A 14,546-nucleotide genomic window follows, 5' to 3' on the forward strand; every position below is an offset into this window, starting at 1 on the left:
ATGTACATATGTGTATATATATATATATATATATATTACATTTTTTAATTCACACTTTGCACTAGGGTGTAGTTCAAAATATAATAAAGAAATCAATGCATTAAACAGCATTTTACTCCTCTAATAAATCGTACACACCAAATTTAGAATTCTACTTTTAATACATACTGTAAAAACCATCATTAGCTGTATTATTATCATTACTGTGTTAATAGTTATTTGTCCAAATTTAGAACATACATCATATACTATACTCGTAGTTCCCATAGGCACAAAAAGTCAGGAAATGTAAACTTAGTCAGGAAAAGTCAGAAATTTTTAGAAAAATCAGGAAAAATTGCAAAATATTTCAGAGGTCGCTTTTCTATTAACAAATCTCTTTTTGTATAGAATTTGCACAAAGAGACAATAATTTATCAACAAAACGTTTTTATACAATTAGAGATGCTGGGGGCAAAGAGAAAGTTTTCATTACCAAAAAACTGCTCATTGCAGTGAGAAGCTCTAGAAGACGATATGAAGAATTTATTGTAGAAAAAATAAAATAAAGAACTTCTTTCAAGAACAAAGTAGAGTCCTGAAAAGGAAATGCAAGTTTAAACAGGAGGAAGAAAGGAAAAAGCTGAGGGCTATAATCTTGATAGAAGAAGAACAGATAGCTGCTAGAATTAAACTTTTAGAAATGAGGAAACCATTAGGAAGAAACATTGCCCTGTGTTTTATATGTATGTAATAGTATGTATGTAATGAGATATCATGTTTTTATTATTTTTTGCTATAAATTAGAATAATGATGAAATATTTTTCAAGTAAGTTTTAATAATGTTCTGTTCTAGTTTTCTTATCTGTATTACTTTTAGTCTCAGTGATTTTATTTTTCCTTTAAGTTGTGATCATACATATATTTTTTGTTAAATTGAAATCTGTGTTTCTTAGCATTTTTATGCTAAGTTATTAAATATTTTTTTTTGTTCAGTTTGTAAGATAATGTAGGCTAGTTTTTATTTTAAAAAACTAAGCAATCTTAGGTGTGAACCAATTTTTAAAAATTGCTTTAGTTAGTTTTTATTTCTCATGTGTTACTTGTAGATACCATGATGTTCATTTTTATCCGAGAAAGTTATCAAATATTGTTTTTTTTTTTTTTTTTTTTTTTTTTTTTTTTTTTTACTTTGCAGTGTAATTTACTGAAACAGTTTATCACAAAAATAGCCTAATTTTAAATGTAATTGTAAATTAATAAACAATTGATAAACATATCAATTGCGGCCCAATTGATATGTTTATCAGTTTGGTTTTCAAAACTTTTAACTTCACTATCAATTGGAGGCCTAAAATTTGGCAAACTCAAATTCTGTATAATAAAGTAATACATAATACAACACGTAGAAAAGCTTTTATTGATAAAAAAATTAAACCTCAAAACACACACTGTTTACATTTAGGCATACAATTAACAATATTTATTTATAAAAACAAAAAATACCTGTATTAATACATCATAAAATTACACAAAATACATGTACAATACAAACACAATAAACATTGACAAACAATAAAATTGAATATATATGATGAAATTAATGTTAAATGTAATGTAGTATAATGATATAGTCGTAAAGAACTGTATAAAAATATATGGAAAAGTTCATAGAACTTATGTAAAATAAATCCTATATAAAACTCAGTAACAATGTTCTCTATTGAAACACAGCAAACAATAGTGTGGCTAAGCTGGACATTCAGAACAAAATGTTACAACTTTAATTGTTTTATTTTTGGCATATTTCCGGTTATGTGTCATCACATTCTTCTTATAGCAACTTTGGCACCATTTTCTAGTTTTCCTTACTGGACCTTTGCGTTTTAACTCATGTTTTAGTTGTCTAGGTCTAGAAGATGAAGCAATTTGCTACCGTTTATTATCTTTTGCACAGAGATGATGAATTAGAGCTTTTCTAAACACTACCATAGACAATTTTTTCTTAGTTGTTATTTTATGTAAAATCATTGCATTTACAACAGCAGTGTTTAGCAACAATTTGATGCCTAACTTTCTAAACCATTTGACTATTTTTCTCAATGGTGATGAATAGACACTCATCTGATCCGTCAAGTCTATAGCAGATTTTGTTTGATTGTAATCTCGTACAATTTTTGGTTTGTATTTTTCTTGACCCCTTCTGTTGGATATTTTTACAAATTTTGTTTTGTTTTTGCTTTGTAGACAGTAAAAAAACCTCTGTTTTGTTCTTCCATTTAATTATGGTTATTCCATTCTCATTTTCTTTCGCTTTGTATTCTCCAACCTTCAATTTTGCATTTTTTACTTCTTCCGGTATATTCTTTCTATTTTCGCAGTGTACCCACCACGTGAGTTTCATTTGACAATAAATTTTCTCCAAATTCCACACTCGTATACCAGTTGTCGGTATTAATGTGTGTCCCTTATTCAATAATGACTGGCAAATATTTAAAACATTTGTCTGATTATTGTATACAGTGTCAAAATTTTTACCAGAATATATTTGAAGTTTATATGTACTACATAACTTGAAACCCTTAATTCCATACTTGTGTCTTTTTTGTTTGTTGTATCTGAATATTATTCTATCACGAAATGGCACCTTACTTTCGTCAACACAAATAGATTCGTTCAGCGTATAATGTTTTTCAAATGTTTTATTTAAAGTGTTTACTAAGTTTCTGATTTTGTACAATCAATCACTTTTGTCACTAGAATTGTTGTCTACAAAATGTAGCATACGTAAAAGCATTTCGAATCTATCCGACTCATTTTGTTTTTTACGTAATTTTGCCCTACCATTAGACCAGTAATCGCATAATTTAGGTATTTTTACAATACCCATTAATAAAATAAGTCCAAAAAATGTTTTGATCTCAGCTTTATCTGTTTGTTTCCACTGATGCAGACAAGAACGCATTTTCAACGTTGCAGTTTTGAGAGTTTGTTGGGCAAACAAATTGGTGTGAAAAGCTATACTGAAAAGTTCGTCAGAAACAAGAAGTGAATAAAAATCTTGAGGGGCTGAATTATTCATAGTATATCTTAAATTGAAAGGTTTCATACCTGGTATTTCAGTATACGGAATCACATTTTGCTGATAACCCTTAGGGTCAAACCATTTTGATGATGAAGGATTTGTACCTGAAGTGCTTGTTTGATGTAAAATTTCATCGTCACTTTCACTATTAGATAAAATGCATCAACATTTTATATTTCAATCTGTTGGCACCACCAATGAATCATCACTGTCATAAGATAAACTCTGTTTATTACCGCACTGTAACTCTGCTTCATCTAATTCTTCTAGTAATGGTTGTGTAAAATTATCATCAAACTCCATTTTGTAAAAAATCTATCCTGTAGGCCAAAAGCAAATTCTAGAAATTAACGAAATCAGTACATGAAAAACTCGAATGCAGCATACAACACACAATGACCGCTAGTACTGGAATGGCGACTTGGTTCCTGTAACAGTCATACATCCATTGGAGTGCGCTACGTGACCAACAACATGACCGCCATGGCGCACTGTTATTAAATCAACCACTTCATGCCAAGCCGGTCATTGGTGACCAGCATGAATAAAAAACTCGAACAAAAATAAATAAAAACAAATTTTGAGATCCAAAACCATTAAAATAGATCTTAATTTGACCAAAAAGATAAACAAATTAAAAAAACTTCTGTAAAATTTTTGGAAATTGGATGGCAGTTAATGAGTTAAGATTTTATGAACATGCATCACAAATAAAATAAATTTGAATCTTTGTCAGACTGTTTATTTTTACATGCTACAAATCATCTTATTATAAAGAATGGTAGTAGCTGTAATTGCATGTCAGCATATAATTGTCATAAAACAATATAAACTTAAAAATATAGTATCATTAAGTATTTTTAGAATAATTACTAATTCAGCTTCTCCATTTGAGGAACAGCCTTAGGTAATCATATAAGTCTGATGATGCTTTATTAAAAGTACCAGAAAATTAAATTTAGCAAATTAAAATTTGTAGCATGAAAATTAAAAATTATATTGCATTGTATGTTACAACATAGATTAACCTAGCAATATTGTAATTGGAATAACAATCATTTCTTTTTAACAGCATAGTGCTCATTAGTAATTTTTTAATACATGTATAGTAAGGATATAAGATATCAGGATATTTAATTATTAGCTTGTTTAAAGTAGATGTTTATTAATCTAGATCATGTCTTTTTGATAATTTGTGAGAAAAATGTTTTTTTTCTTTTTTCTTTTTTTTAGGTGTATGCTGTTGAAGGAAAAGAATTTCAACTTGAGGAGTTAAAAGCATTTGAATATGAGCAAAAACAAAAAAAGCTGGGTATTAATATAATTTATTTTTTTGATATGTATTAAACCCCAACAATTCAATGAATCCTGTACCTTTAGAATTTAAAATATTATTGTCATTGAATCAGGATGGTGTAGAAACCTGTAGTAATGATAATGAGTTAGGAAAAACTAATGGTACAGTGCATTTGAAAAGTAACTATTTTTATTTTTTTGATGAATCTGAGGAACCCCATTTATAGGCGAAATGTCGGGCTTGCCTAAAAGGTTCTGCAAGATGTTAATAAGAGTGCGTATGTGTTCCTGCACCTTACCAACTAAACCTATTGTCTCACTGATCCTCCCCTCCCGGGACTGGACCTGTGATCAAGAATTACTCAGTCCCTGTTCTTCATCATCGACGCCCATCCTCATAGACGAAAATGAACGACGACTCTGCATATACTTATGATGACGACTGTATACTTATCATGCTCAATATGTAATATTGACTTACCTTACAGTAGTTGTTGGAAATGGTCCCCCATGAACATCCACATATATCTGCAGGTGTTTCTTCTTGGCCTTGAAGACTCACAAGTTGTTATGGGGAATGTTGGTGAAATCCTGAATAGCAGTTTGAAGTTCGTGGAGGCTGTGGGGGTTTCCTCAATAAATATTACTTTTTGTATAATTCTAGAAGTAAAAATTTGGTGGACTTAAGTCTGGAGAACAAGGTTACCATAAGCCCTTAGAAATTATTCGATCTCTGAATACCTCTTGCATGGAATGAATACCTCTTGCAACTTCATGGAATGCCTGGCTGTACGTGCGGTTGCGCACCATCTTGTTGAAGCCAAGTATTATTAATTCCGTCCTTGGTTATCTCTCCCATGAACTAGTTAATGATTTCAAAATAACAAGCTGAATTTATTTTTTCTATGAAGCATATTGGGACAACTATCCTCCTGGATATTTTAATCTGCATCTCAATCTTCTGATCATGTAGAGGAATTTCATATATAGAATTTGGGTTGTTAGGAGACTAAACATGAGTTCTGTGTGTGCACATACTCTGATAAATGGAACCATGCCTCATTGGTATAGGAAACGTACAATCAGAAATATTAGCCTCGTTGGTACAGGAAATGTAATCAGAAAGTATCATTCTCAGTACCATGCTCTGAAAGTAATATTTTCTGATTGTATTTCGTGAATTCAGTCCCTCAACATATAATCGTGTTTATACATGTGTTAGTTATTTTGTGAGTGCAATGTTAATTTTGATTTTAGAAATGAAGTCTGCTTCAAGAGCATTTTGTTCTCATTGTACAGGTTTTGATTTTGTATTTTTCCTTCATTACTACTTGTAGCAGGCGGCATATAGCTGTGCACATTGCGTTTGAGAGATATAGAGTGATAGGATGGGTGGAATAGATAGATAGTCATTCCTTTACGAAAACATCTCGTATAGCTCCATATACTTACATAGTATGCAGTACATTGTCAGAGTTGGTACAACTTAAAACTTTTATTTACTTAAAAATATTAATTATAAATACTAGTAATAAATACTTTATTTTTACAAACAACTGGACATAGCCTAAATATATCCTAATTACTTTATACATTTCAAAACAATAAAATGAGATCATCTTACGCATGACAAATTTTACATATTATTTGATAACAGCATGAGTCAGTTATTAATTTTATTTACAGGGCTATTAGTCATGACAGATTTTATATGTGAAATGCTAAATACTCATGGCATGATGATGTCATGCATTTGAAGTGTAATAGCATTACACTTTATACAGTTTGTACCGAGTATTCAGCACACTTGTGCAATAATTTCATGTTCCTGTTTTGTTTAAACCATACAGTGAATGTATAGGCATTGTGAATGTGTTAAATTTGGTGTGTGTAGTAAGTGTTTAGTTTAAACCTGTATATTCTTCAAAATTAAATTACAGTATTTGTTATCATCCAATAATCATGGAGGACGTTCAATTTGTAACAATACTTGGAAGTAAAGTGCATCATAGTCAGAGTAGGGAAATCGTTTGGAGAGTTTTTTTTTTGTCTTCAGTCATTTGACTGGTTTGATGCAGCTCTCCAAGATTCCCTATCTAGTGCTAGTCGTTTCATTTCAGTATACCCTCTACATCCTACATCCCCAACAATTTGTTTTACATACTCCAAACGTGGCCTGCCTACACAATTTTTCCCTTCTACCTGTCCTTCCAATATTAAAGCGACTATTCCAGGATGCCTTAGTATGTGGCCTATAAGTCTGTCTCTTCTTTTAACTATATTTTTCCAAATGCTTCTTTCTTCATCTATTTGCCGCAATACCTCTTCATTTGTCACTTTATCCACCCATCTGATTTTTAACATTCTCCTATAGCACCACATTTCAAAAGCTTCTAATCTTTTCTTCTCAGATACTCCGATTGTCCAAGTTTCACTTCCATATAAAGCGACACTCCAAACATACACTTTCAAAAATCTTTTCCTTACATTTAAATTAATTTTTGATGTAAACAAATTATATTTCTTACTGAAGGCTCGTTTAGCTTGTGCTATTCGGCATTTTATATCGCTCCTGCTTCATCCATCTTTAGTAATTTTACTTCCCAAATAACAAAATTCTTCTACCTCCATAATCTTTTCTCCTCCTATTTTCACATTCAGCGGTCCATCTTTGTTATTTCTACTACATTTCATTACTTTTGTTTTGTTCTTGTTTATTTTCATGCGATAGTTCTTGCGTAGGACTTCATCTATGCCGTTCATTGTTTCTTCTAAATCCTTTTTACTCTCGGCTAGAATTACTATACCATCAGCAAATCGTAGCATCTTTATCTTTTCACCTTTTACTGTTACTCCGAATCTAAATTGTTCTTTAACATCATTAACTGCTAGTTCCATGTAAAGATTAAAAAGTAACGGAGATAGGGAACATCCTTGTCGGACTCCCTTTCTTATTAGGGCTTCTTTCTTATGTTCTTCAATTGTTATTGTTGCTGTTTGGTTCCTGTACATGTTAGCAATTGTTCTTCTATCTCTGTATTTGAACCCTAATTTTTTTTAAATGCTGAACATTTTATTCCAGTCTACGTTATCGAAAGCCTTTTCTAGGTCTATAAACGCCAAGTATGTTGGTTTGTTTTTCTTTAATCTTCCTTCTACTATTAATCTGAGGCCTAAAATTGCTTCCCTTGTCCCTATACTTTTCCTGAAACCAAATTGGTCTTCTCCTAACACTTCTTCCATTAAATTCTCCTCTTCCATTAATTTTCTCTCCTCTCAATTCTTCTGTATAAAATTCTACTTAAGATTTTTGATGCATGACTAGTTAAACTAATTGTTCTGTATTCTTCACATTTATCTGCCCCTGCTTTCTTTGGTATCATAACTATAACACTTTTTTTGAAGTCTGATGGAAATTCCCCATTTTCATAAATATTACACACCAGTTTGTATAATCTATCAATCGCTTCCTCACCTGCACTGCGCAGTAATTCTACAGGTATTCCGTCTATTCCAGGAGCCTTTCTGCCATTTAAATCTTTTAATGCTCTCTTAAATTGAGATCTCAGTATTGTTTCTCCCATTTCATCCTCCTCAACTTCCTCTTCTTCCTCTATAACACCATTTTCTAATTCATTTCCTCCGTATAACTCTTCAATATATTCCACCCATCTATCGACTTTACCTTTCGTATTATATATTGGTGTACCATCTTTGTTTAACACATTATTGGATTTTAATTTATGTACCCCAAAATTTTCCTTAACTTTCCTGTATGCTCCGTCTATTTTACCAATGTTCATTTCTCTTTCCACTTCTGAACACTTTTCTTTAATCCACTCTTCTTTCACCAGTTTGCACTTCCTGTTTATAGCATTTCTTAATTTCCAATAGTTCCTTTTACTTTCTTCATCACTAGCATTCTTATATTTTCTACGTTCATCCATCAGCTGCAATATATCGTCTGAAACCCAAGGTTTTCTACCGGTTCTCTTTATTCCGCCTAAGTTTGCTTCTGCTGATTTAAGAATTTCCTTTTTAACATTCTCCCATTCTTCTTCTACATTTTCTACCTTATCTTTTTTACTCAGACCTCTTGCGATGTCCTCCTCAAAAATCTTCTTTACCTCCTCTTCCTCAAGCTTCTCTAAATTCCACCGATTCATCTGACACCTTTTCTTCAGGTTTTTAAACCCCAATCTACATTTCATTATCACCAAATTATGGTCGCTATCAATGTCTGCTCCAGGGTAAGTTTTGCAGTCAACGAGTTGATTTCTAAATCTTTGCTTAACCATGATATAATCTATCTGATACCTTCCAGTATCGCCTGGCTTTTTCCAAGTGTATATTCTTCTATTATGATTTTTAAATTGGGTGTTGGCAATTACTAAATTATACTTCGTGCAAAATTCTATAAGTCGGTCCCCTCTTTCATTCCTTTTGCCCAGCCCGTATTCACCCACTATATTTCCTTCCTTGCCTTTTCCAATGCTTGCATTCCAATCTCCAACTATTATTAAATTTTCATCTCCTTTTACGTGTTTAATTGCTTCATCAGTCTCTTCGTATACACACTCTACCTCATCATCATCATGGGCGCTTGTAGGCATATAGACGTTAACAATCGTTGTCGGTTTAGGTTTTGATTTTATCCTTATTACAATGATTCTATCGCTATGCGTTTTGAAATACTCCACTCTCCTCCCTATCTTCTTGTTCATCACGAAACCTACTCCTGCCTGCCCATTATTTGACGCTGAGTTAATTACTCTAAAATCACCTGACCAAAAGTCGCCTTCCTCTTCCCACCGAACCTCACTAATTCCTACTATATCCACATTTGTCCTACCCATTTCCCTTTTTGAATTTTCTAGCCTACCAACCTTTTTCAAGCTTCTAACATTCCACGCTCCGACTCGTAGAATGTTATTTTTTAATTTTCTGGTGACCCCTTCCTTAGTAGTCCCCACCCGGAGATCCGAACGGGGGACTATTTTACCTTCGGAATATTCTACCAAGGAAGGCGCCTCCATTATTGCTATGTGAAAATGCAGAGCCACATTTTCTTGGAAAAAAAGCAGCTGTAGTTTTCCATTGCTTTCAGCTGCGCAGTACTCAGAGGACTGAGTGATGTTGATACGGCCGTTTAAGTCGTCCTGACTCACGCCCCTAACAACTACTGAAAGAGCTGCTGCCCTCTTTCAGGAATCATTCCTTAGTCTGGCTCTCAACAGATACCTCTCCGATATGGTTGCACCTTCGGTCCAGCTACTCTGTATCCCTGAGCACTCAAGCCCCCTCACCAACGGCAAGGTCTCATGATTCATAGAGGAGGCTTGTAGAGTTTAAACTTTATGAAAAACAGAGGCGTCAACAAATGTCCCATTGATCCCACTAACAAAAGCTTGAAGTCGGGCTGCTGAAGCCACTGGTGTTTCGACCCGACTTATTACATAAATTAAAAATGAATTTGAAAAAATGACGTTTACAATTCCACTTCTACGAGTTCGAACAATCAAGTGTTTACTAATACCTTTTCTCAGTTGTTCATAACCCCTTACAAGTGCTGGGAAAAATCAAGGCCAATAACGACTGAACAATTTTGATAAATATGTTGTTCAGAGATTGGTAACTTTCACATAACAGAAAATTATCTTCTGTCAGCCAAGTTATTGTGCACAGCACTAAAAGACAGCATTGACTTTGACGGTAGTGAAAAGAGTATTCAAATTATATTAAAAGATCTCAGTGTTAAGTGGCGAAAGACCCAAGATAATCGTTGTGTATTGGTGGAAAGGGGTGATATATATGTGACAAAAGTATAAAGTATTTGCAGGCAATAAAATATTACAGAGATTCCGGCTGTAACATTGTTTACACGGACGAAACATACATCCTTAGTAATGATGTTTTTGGCAAGTCCTGGGGAGACTGCTCAGGAAAAGCCCTTTGTCAACCGACCTCTAAGGGAGACCCTTTGATTATTACCCATGCCAGAGGAGAAAGAGGATTTGTTCCTAGTGTTCTCACTATTGTAGCTAATGTTCTTACAGTTATTACCTAACCTTCCTAAAGAACCAAAAAGTGTTCTCGTAATTGATAATGCCTCTTACCACAACGTTTTAACTGAAAAGGCATTGACATCTAACAGCACCAAAAATGAAATGATATCTTGGCTTAAACAGAAAGGAATATGATTTTGTGAGAGCTTCCTTAAATTGCATTTATATGAAATAAAGTCAGACAAACAGAGATTGGTGCGCTACCTTTTGGATGACATGTTAGAAAAAGAAGGCCATAACGTATGACATCTGCCTCTATATCATCCAGATTTATACCGAATAGAAATGATATGGGCAGAAGTAAAACAATACATTCACAGTTGAAATACAGAATTTAATATTGAAAGAGTGAAAAGTCTGTTTGAGGAACAAGCCAATTTAATGGGACCAGAAGACTGGATACTGAAATGGGATCACATGATGGACATTGAAAAAGAATATCGATCACGAGAGCCTTTAATAGACAATGCTTTATAATTCATTATAATTAGAGATAGTGATAGTGATAGTGACATTTATACATCTAGTAGTGACAGATCATTAAGTGGTTTTGAAGAAATCTGATGGATGTCTCATAAATGCAAGGTAGTTTAAAGTAACAGTAATAAGCTATTTATATTAGTAATTTTAATTAGTAATAATAATAATAACATTAATAAATTGCAAAAACAGCAGTTGTGTTGTTTAAATTAAAAAAAAAAAAACAAAAAAAAACAGCAATTAAGTTAGTATAAGATATTTTCAGGATAGTTAGTAGTGTGATAAGCCAGTTGTCAGCCTAAGTGCACAGCAATACGCCGCCATTACCTCCAGTATACCTTCATTATTACATTATTTATTGAATTGATTTCCTTCAAGAAGCCGAACAATACTGGGTGCTGAGCCAAAGGTATCTAAAAATAACAGTTTATATTAAAGAGCCAGTTAATATAATTTATCATATAATGCAATATAATATAATTTATTTATAATATATTATGTTTTTTTTTTTTGATACATCCAGTAACTCACAAAGTTTTAATGTAGGTTAGTCAAGTTCAATGTATGCACCTTTTTGTAGCTTGGCAGTCATCTGGATGATAATCTAACTCTTGCCAAGCATTTAGGAGCATCTGCGGCATTATTAGACCAACAGATTCAACTATTATCTGTTTTAAATCACCCAAATCTCGAACTTTTCTTTGGCACAGACAACCTTTTAAAAATTCCCAAGCAAAAAGTTCCAAAGGAGTTATATCTGGAGATCTAGATGGTTGTGTAGTTGGACCTCCTCATCTTAAATATCTGGGAAATGTGTTTATCAAGAACACTGTAACATCTCAATGAAAGTATGGTAGAACAATCTTGTTGGAAACTGAAGCCTGTAGGATTCTGAGGAACAGCAAAGTTCTCAAGCATGTCGAGATATGTGTGTGCTGTCATTGGACTGCATAAAAAAAATGGACCAATGCTGCCACTTCTGTGTAGTCCTAACCAGACATTAATCTTCAGTGTATCCCTTTCATTTTCAGTTACTGTATGGGGGTTTTCAGTACCCCAAGTTTGACAATTGTGTCTGTTAACGTCTCCACGTATGAAAGGTTGCCTCATCACTAAATAACATATCAAGATATTAAGATTCTTTGATGAAAGAGTTGTAACTTACGCTCGCAAACAGAACCATTTATGAACAATGTCATGAACAGTGGAGTGAGGATTTTGCAGTTCGTAACTAGTCCACCTAATTGATTTTTCAGGACTGGCAGTGAATGCATCACATACATGATTCACAATCTCGTCATTAACTGAAACTTTTGGATGAGTTCCAGTTTGTGAAACCAAGCTTCCAGTCTCTCTTAAAGTCATATCCCACTGATGAATAGACTTGGATATAGGATATATTACATTCAGTTTGTACACACCATTGAACAAGTGTAACTGATTGAAACTCTGCTAACAAAAGCACACACTGAACCTTCTGTTGTGGGCTGACTACACTTGCATTGTGAGTTAGCTTGTCAGTGCATGTGTATTCTGCTGACCTTGAGAATATACAGAACAAATCTTGAAAATATTTTCTGTCGGTTTAGTCTACATTTAAGATTATGACGACTGGTTTTTTAAATATAGGCCATTACTTTTAATCTGGACAGCCTGTTTACCACTGAAATCTTAATAGTCTCTACTCAACCATCTTTAGTTGGTAATTCCAGATGAGATGATATATTGGGGTTGGGAAAAACTCTCTTCACATACTCATGTTAGATGGCTATAGGATCGCATAGCTCTGGTAATATTAATCAAATCTGTTAACACTTGAGTGGTTTTGAAAGATGACAAGTCGCTGAGTATTTTACAAAAGTTTTGATTATATTATTAATTATTTATCTAAAAGTTATTGCATACTGAAAATGAATGAAAATAAAGAAGAAATTCTAAACATTTTGGGATTTAATACAAAAAAGGGAAAAATGTAGCTCAGGCTGCTAAAAAAAATTTGTGATGTCCAGTAATCTGGAAATTTTTATGTCAGTGATGTACCTTGTTGAATATGACTGAAAATGCCAATGTAATAATGGAGAAAAATTTTGCAACACCAGCACATCAGCAGTTGTGATATCAGTACTGAACTAAACATTCACTACAAAACAGTTTTAAACTGTTTAAAGAAGTCTGGATGAAGAATAAAATTAAGTTAAGTAACCACATGATTTAACATTAAAAAATTTAATAGATCTCATTTCCATTTGTGAATCGTAAAATAAATTAAAATCAAACCATTTTTGAAATAACTCATTAAAGGCGATGAACAATGGATCATATATGACAGTAAAATACAAAAACGTTTGTTGTCTAAGCAAGGTGAAGCTTTGCAAACAGTAGCAAAGCTAGGATTGACGCCATGAATAGTGATAGTATGTGTGGGATGGGATTGGAAAGGAATTGTTCACTATGAACTACTGCTGTTCATTAGATGATTGAAATCAAGTAGTGCTATTGGGTCTCCAATTTTTTGATCACTTAGTTCCCAGTCAGCTATTAATTAAATTTATTATTGGTGACTGTATGTACAAGGTAAAATTGCTTATATTAAAAAAATTTTTTTTGCAAAAACCTTATTTAATCAAAAAATAGGCCTTATATGTCAATTACAATAATTTCTTTCAGTGTTATATTTTTTGAAAGCATTTTCTGAGTGTAAACCTGGTTTTCTGGAACGTTAAGAGTAAGCTACCTTGGGGTTCAACTATTTCATCATCACTAACTTCACTTTCACTATAATTGTCCAAAATAACATTTTCTTGATCACATTCTTCAAAATTACAATCAGGATTATTATAATTAACCTCATTTTTAATATCAGAATCAGTTAAAAAACTACTGGAATGACTCGTAGATATCATGCTGACTCACAGAATAAACAAACCTCACTTCAAGAATGTAATTAAGCATAAAGCGATTTATTTTCAATTATATCAATATTGAATATAAATCAAAAGTTGAGTTTATGGTCTTATAAACAGATGATAGTTTGTTTTTGAATCTGTGCATAGTTGTGGTTAGTTTAAAAATGCCGAGCCATACTTGACAAAAGAGTGCTACTTGTAAATTTCATTATCAAGTTATATTTGACAAAGTAGTGATGCCGATAAATTATGTCATACTGTATTTGGCAAAAGAGTACAAAGGGCTAAAGGTACAGTGTGGGGACGCTACACTGTCCTAGAACCAAGTGTATACGCAGGCCAGACAATCAAGGGCGGGTGAGAAAATATAGAAAACAAAAGTTATGATCAACACCCAAGGTCAAGTCTCACAGCTGACAACATCTGTGCTGTTCGAGAACTTATCGAAGGTGAATGCCAGTTCACTGTCGAAGAAATTGCATCAAACTGGGTATTAGCTATTAGAGAGCTCAATCAATCCATTGTCGCTAAACATCTTGGCTTTAGAAAAATTAGTGCTCAGTCCGAGGTTGTTGACCGAAAATAAAAAACAAGTTAGGCTGGAGATCTATGAGAGACTTCTGAATCGATTTTGGCAAGAAGGGGATGATTTTTTGAGGCGCATTGTTTCATGTGATGAGACATGGGTACACATCATTACACTCTGGAGTCAAAATGCCGAGTAAGCAGTGGTG

General features: G+C 33.1%; 1 protein-coding gene across 1 annotated transcript in view; it reads left to right on the top strand.

Annotated features, from left to right (window-relative positions):
* Positions 1 to 14,546, top strand: part of LOC142319231 (mitotic checkpoint serine/threonine-protein kinase BUB1-like) — a 115,428-nt gene that overhangs the window by 44,603 nt on the left and 56,279 nt on the right. The window contains exon 9 of the mRNA XM_075356269.1: positions 4,299 to 4,377. Within this exon, the coding sequence (XP_075212384.1) occupies positions 4,299 to 4,377 (79 nt within the window). The remainder of the gene's footprint in view (positions 1 to 4,298; positions 4,378 to 14,546) is intronic.

The sequence above is a fragment of the Lycorma delicatula genome, chromosome 2 (assembly GCF_047948215.1).
Source record: "Lycorma delicatula isolate Av1 chromosome 2, ASM4794821v1, whole genome shotgun sequence".
Taxonomy (NCBI): Eukaryota; Metazoa; Arthropoda; class Insecta; order Hemiptera; family Fulgoridae; genus Lycorma; species Lycorma delicatula.